Below are 6265 nucleotides of genomic sequence, written 5' to 3'. Positions count from 1 at the left end.
CACGAGTCCACCTGTTTTCTACAATGTTGGAAACAGTGAAATCCACTCACAAAACTGAATTTGCTGCACCAGCCTCTACATCTCATAGACATCATTCCATCTTGGAGCAGCTGCTAAAAATTATGTTTAAAGCACAACTTACTTTTCCACTTGATTTCTGTAGTTGTAGTTGATCAAATTCCAGAAGTTTCTTCCAGTCTTGGCGTTTAACAAAATAGAACACTTCTTCATAAGTAAGATCAATGCGGTAGTTGAAATCGCCGCACCAAAATACATAATCATGAGAAAAAACATTTCTCCCCTAAGTTGAAAAGAAAATAATAATCATTCAGCCCATCTTGCAAGGAAGGTGGGAGAGGGGAGAAAAACAAGCTCACGGGGACAAGCAGGAGTATTTTTCTTAAGATGTTACTTAAAAAAGAGAAAGTTTTCTACTAGAGCATCTCATTTTTCACTCATCCCATACAACTATGGAGGCATTTTGACACAGCTTAATTTTAAATAGTAGTGTTTCTGAGTGGTTAGAAGGAAGCTCCTACCCTAAACGGAGGAGAGCAACATGGCCAGCATTTCCTCCACGGATCCCGTCCAGAAGACCAGATGCACCCTTGCTTTGGAGTGTCTGCTCCTAGGAAGCAGCACCCAGCATTCAGCGTTAGGAGAATGAGGTTTCGAAAGAGCAGCATACACGCTCAGGATGTGCACCTTCATATAACTTCCTGAGCTTTTTCAGGTGACCCTTCTCCATCTCTCGCTCCTCCTTCCCATCCTGCCCAGTCCTAGGAACCCACGGCCCCAGCTCAGCCCCGGAGAGCTCCCGGGGTCCTTGCCTTTCCTGTCTCTTCCCCAGGAATCACAATGACAGCAGCTGCTGCGGATCAACTATCCACAAGGGCTGGGCTCTGTTCCAGGTGCACAAAGCAGATACCACCAGATCTCTCTTCGATTAAAAAAAACAAACAACAAAAGTTCAGAGACAAAGGCACTTGCTGAAGGTTACACAGCGAGTGCATGATACAGATGGGATTTCAGCTCCCATCTGCCTAGCTCCCAAATCAGTTTCTCTTCTCCTATAATATGAGGCATTTCCACTCCCCCCATGACAATAATCTGGACAGAAGATTAAACGGGTCCCAACCAAATAAAATGAGTGTCCAGACAACACTGCTAAACAGAACTTTCTGCAGCACCAGAATGTTCTCTGTACTGTCTGATGCGGGAGCCACTGGCTACGTGGATACTGATCATTTTCAATGTGGCCAGTGAAAGCAAGGAATTTAAAATGTTATTTAATTTTAATTAATTTAAATTTAAATAGCTATTTATGGTTCTCAAAAACAAAAACAAAAAAGAAGTGTAGACTGTTAATAGGTCCCTCAATATTTTTATTGTAGAAAAGAACTACATTATAAATCCTTTACTTATTATGCATCCCAAGCTTACTATGTCAAAGTAGCACTTTTTTTTTTTTTTTTTTAGATGGAGTCTTGCTCTGTCACCCAGGCTGGAGTGCAGTGGTGCGATCTCAGCTCACTGCAACCTCTGCCTTCCGGGTTCAAGCAATTCTTCTGTTTCAGCCTCCCGAGTAGCTGGGATTACAGGTGCACGCCACTGCACCTAGCTAATTTTGTTTTTTGTATTTTCAGTAGAGATGGGGTTTCACCATGTTGGCCAGGCTGGTCTTGAACTTCTGACCTCAGGTGATCCGCCCACCTCAGCCTCCCAAAGTGCTGGGATTACAGATGGGAGCCACTGCGCCTGGCCCCAAAATAGCACTTTTTAAGTGACAAGGGTTAGACTTCTTTTTTCTTTTTTTTCCCTAAACTACATTACACACAATTGAAAACTTCTCAAGTCATTTGTTTCTTTTTTAACATAAGAAATAACTCCAACAAGAACTGTGGCACTTGTTATTGAAAACTAAAGAAATTTTGCCTTGAGTGCTCATGCAGCCCAGTAAAATGGGATGTCAGTTTTAAAGACCTCTTCTCACAGGGAAGAGCTCCGTGACCCAGCCCGCCACCTCTCAGACAGTGGAATATTTTGCGTCAAGAACAGCTGAAGTCTATCCTCACTTCGGGGAATAGGTGGGCCTCATGTGTGTCACACACTGAAGCTGTGCCGGGTAGCATCTTTGCACAGGAGGGAGAACGTTAATGTCTAGATTTGAAAAGAAAATCCTCCAGTTTCAGGATGAAACCCTCTGGACCGCCACGAGAGGGCAGTGTGTGGTTCACTATTGCAGCTTCGAGGACAGGGAGGATCCGGGCTCCTTGCTCAAGAACCGTGTTCCCGGTCAAAAAGGGTCCACTGGTCAAAAGGGTGTTCTTATCTGAGCCACCACAGAAAGTACATGTGAGGACTGTGAATCTCAGGAAGGTGGAGTCTCAGGCTGTGTGGATTCAAATGTTCTTCACCACTTGGACAGGACAGACCATGGACATGGTTTTCTTCCCTAAACCATCACTTGAATTAGAAAATCAGAAAATGTACACACACAAAATCCAGCGGCCATGCAGACACTCAGGAAATGCACAGCAACGGGAGGGGAGGGATGCTGCAGAGCTGGCCCCCTCCAGGCACACGGCTAACCCTGCCCCAGGTCAATTCCATGGGGTGACACAGTCTTCTCCCCCTCCCCCAGCGCTGAGCCCTCCAAGCAGGGGCCCTCCCTGTGGTTATGTTCCCAATGCCTGGCTCCTATCAATAGTCACGTTTGGGACTGAGCTGAGCAGGGAGGTGCTGGCCGCCCCCACGGCACCGCTCACCATTGGGAAGCAGAGTTTCTGGGTGATCTCCTTGTAGTCTTCATTCCGCTCCTTCACCTGGGACTGTCCGGCTGTCAGGTGGCTACATATGAAGCAGAAGCTGGTGCTGTGGAACTGGAAGCGGATGCCGACGGCGCCCTTGTTCCCCGCCTTGCCCCCCATGCCCGTCTTCACTGTGTCGATGGCCACGTCCCTGGAACAGAAGGATGTGTGCATGCTGTCGGGTCCTGAAGGAGAAACATGACCCTGCTTTGTCACAGAGAAGGGCCCAGCAGCAGCTCAGGACCTGCCGCTCTGAGTGCTCCAAAATCATCAGCTCAGAGTCTGTCCAATTCAACGAAGCGGCCACTTTGGCCATCATCGACTCCCAGTCAGGAAGCCGCCTCCCTCCTGCTGCCCACTGCTGCCCACTGCTGCCTGCACACCTCCTCCACGCCCCAATTGGCAAGTGCTCATTGCTCACCTGAGCACCCCATGAAGCCGAAGACAGGGCAATCCCTGCATCTCCCCAGCTTCTCACTGCCACCAGGAGCAGCACGAACATCACCACCCACCAGCCCACCCCACTCCCTTGTGGCTGTCACGCCATGCATGGGAGGTGTCATCTGGGCAATCAACTTTTTAATTATTATTGTTATTACTTTGAGACAGAGTCTCGCTCTGTCACCCTGGCTGGAGTACAGTGGCGTGGTCTTGGCTCACTGCAATGGTGGCCTCCCAGGTTCAAGTGATTCTCCCGCCTCAGCCTTCCAAGTAGCTGGGATTACAGGCACCCACCATCATGCCCAGCTAATTTTTGTACTTTTACTAGAGACGGGGTTTCACCATGTTGGCCAGGCTGGTCTTGAACTCCTGACCTCAAGTGATCTGCCTGCCTTGGCCTCCCAAAGTGCTGGGATGACAGGCATGAACCACCACGCCCAGCAATGAATGCATTTTAAGAGCTAGGAAACCGGCAGCTGTTTATGCTGGGCTGGGTAGGTGGTCTCAAACGGACTTTTATGCAATGCCAGAGCCTGCTCGCATTAAAATGCCAACTCATAATGCATACAAGTCCACAGAAACATGGGCTACAAGCACATTTGTTAACATTTCCACAGCCGTGCCACAGACTGAGGCCTGCTGGTGCATCTGCTCCCTGGTAGACAAGGCTGGGGGGATGACTGATGGAAGGGGTGGAGGCGGAAGCAGCTCAGGGCTAAAGGCGCGTGAAGCCGAGGACACCGAGCCTGGGAAACCTCATGCTCCTCAGTTCTGAGCCCTTTCTCTCACCCTCACCCTGCCCTTGCCTTTAACTCTTACTAACCTTCACCTGCTAACCTGGGATACTGCCAAGCTGGCAAAATAACACAAGCAGAGGGACAGGGACCTAAACGTCTTCTGAAAGTCAGAGAAGAGGATTACGGGCAGCACTGTCTTAGTCTCCAGGTGCAGCAGGGGTGCACCTGTGGTGCTCTAGACAGGCACAGGCCCTTCCCGGGACCCAGGGGCTCAGTGGGGAGGTCAGTTCAACGCTTGCTGCCAGCCCGCCAAAAGGCTGGTGGAAATTCGAAAGCCACAAGTAGGCCCAGGTGGAAAGATGAGGCCATCCGCAAGCTGGAGAAAAGATAAGTTCCTCCAGCATCCAAACACCCACACCCACACCCACACCCCACGAGGAATGCAGCCCCTAAGCTCGCCCCCTTTCCGACGCTCACAAAGCATGCACCTTGGAGAAATGACAAGGAGGCCCCAGTTGTAAAGGCCCATTCTACTTAGAATTCTTTTAAAAAGAGACAAAAGAGTTGGCATTTCCCAGTGAGTTACTCAGCTCTTGGTCAGAGGTTTCCTGTCTGTAAGATTCCAACAAGGAACCCCTTTCCTTGCACAGAATTGAGCTTGGGCGATGACAATCATGTAACACTCTTTCTAAGAGTTCAGCTTCCTGAGTTGGACGTTTCCCATGGTGGCTTTTTAATTGCCAGACAATATTCTATTCAGCCCAGTTTTTCCTAGGGGGTTTTTGCTACATTTATCTAAAATAATGGTAAGTCCCGATTCCTGTTACAGAAGGGGATGGGGGAGGAGGAGGAAGTCAAAGAACAAAACACAAAGACTAACAACCCCTTGTTCCCCAGATGTGTGTAAACGGAATGTTCTTACCTGATGAACGGGACATGGTATGGACGTACAAAGATATAAAGACAGACGCCCACCAGCTGTGCCGAAGTCAAGAGAATGTATCTATGAGAGCGTGAAATGGCTTTCTGAAGCTGCTCACCCCACATCTTCTTGTTGGTAGTACTGGAAGAGAAAAGGAAATGATGCTGTTTACAGATGGCTGGAAGCACATCTATCTCCCACCTACCAAATGCTCCAGCCCAGGCCTGTTCTCTTTGCAGAACTGATTTCACACTGCCTGCACCCCAATATGAGTGTCATGCTTTCCTTCTTCTAGTGGAGGATCTGGGTATTTTTGGCTATGTCTCACACATCACAGCAGCCCTTCCTTGACCTCTGAAACCCAACCCAGGACCTTATAGCAGCCCCACAGAGTCAGTCTTATGTATTTGTTCAGAAAATTCCTTAAAATAAAGCCAGGCCAGTTTAGCAGGGGGTGGGGGAATGTCCAGTTGACTTCGTATTAAACACAAATCCAGTGGTTTTGATTTTTTCCTTTGCTCTGGTATGCAGGAGGAAAGTACCTCTTCCCGGCACTCGCGCTTTCTCACCTCTCCCTAGGAAACATGAGTCAACCACTCTCCCAGTTCTAGCCCTGCCCTTCCCTTGCATCCCAGGTCCACACATGCCAGCTCCCTCTGGCAGCGTAAATCAGCCTCAACAAGTGGCCAAGGCTAGAGCACGGCAGAGAAAACACAGCAATCATCAGCCCTTCCTTTTACTTCCTAAGTAGCAGGGAAAGAACGGGGCGGTACATGTGTGAGCGTGGAGAAGGAGCCAGGTGACAGATCCCCACACAGCCAGAGCCACCGCTTAGCTGGCTCAGAAGCAGGCTGGCTCCAGGAGAGCCTCAGAGGCTCTGCTCCCAGCCAGGCACCTGACTCAGGAAGTCCCTGCCCGGCCCCACACACCTGGCCCCTTACCTGGCATTGACAATATTCCCTGCGCTCAATTCCACCATCTCTTCAAATCCCACAGCAAATATGTCAGCTGGGCTGCTGTCATCTGGGGAGCAAGGCAAGAGATGACAGAAGTCAGGACCACCAAGTCCTGCATTACGAGTTCATGGGGTTCCCCAGTCCCCTCTCCCAAGCCACGCTGTCCACTGCCTGAGTCCAACTCCAGGTGGCTATCATTGCTGCTGGGAACTGCCCCAGTGGAATCTGCTTCAGAAATGCCTGGCTTCAATGTAGCACAGTGAGCCCAGAGGGGCCCTCCATCCATTCTGTTCCCTTTGAACAGGGGAGAGGTCAGAGTTTAATATAACCCTGTAGCCATTGACTGAATCTCTCCAGTCACGACCTCTGACACCCAGTCTCCTGAGCCCCCAAGCCCAG

At 49.7% G+C, this 6265-nt stretch overlaps 1 protein-coding gene across 1 annotated transcript in view; it reads right to left on the bottom strand.

Annotated features, from left to right (window-relative positions):
• Nucleotides 1-6265, bottom strand: part of SYNJ2 (synaptojanin 2) — a 116096-nt gene that overhangs the window by 24888 nt on the left and 84943 nt on the right. Inside the window, exons 13-16 of the mRNA XM_011976439.1 lie at nt 5852-5933; nt 4911-5051; nt 2769-2961; nt 143-301 (exon numbers count right to left, since the gene is read on the bottom strand). Coding sequence (XP_011831829.1) covers nt 143-301; nt 2769-2961; nt 4911-5051; nt 5852-5933 — 575 coding nt within the window. The remainder of the gene's footprint in view (nt 1-142; nt 302-2768; nt 2962-4910; nt 5052-5851; nt 5934-6265) is intronic.

The sequence above is a fragment of the Mandrillus leucophaeus genome, unplaced genomic scaffold (assembly GCF_000951045.1).
Source record: "Mandrillus leucophaeus isolate KB7577 unplaced genomic scaffold, Mleu.le_1.0 Scaffold166, whole genome shotgun sequence".
Lineage (NCBI taxonomy): Eukaryota > Metazoa > Chordata > Mammalia > Primates > Cercopithecidae > Mandrillus > Mandrillus leucophaeus.
Note: the sequence above shows the minus strand (reverse complement) of the source record. Positions and strands in the feature narration are given on the sequence as shown.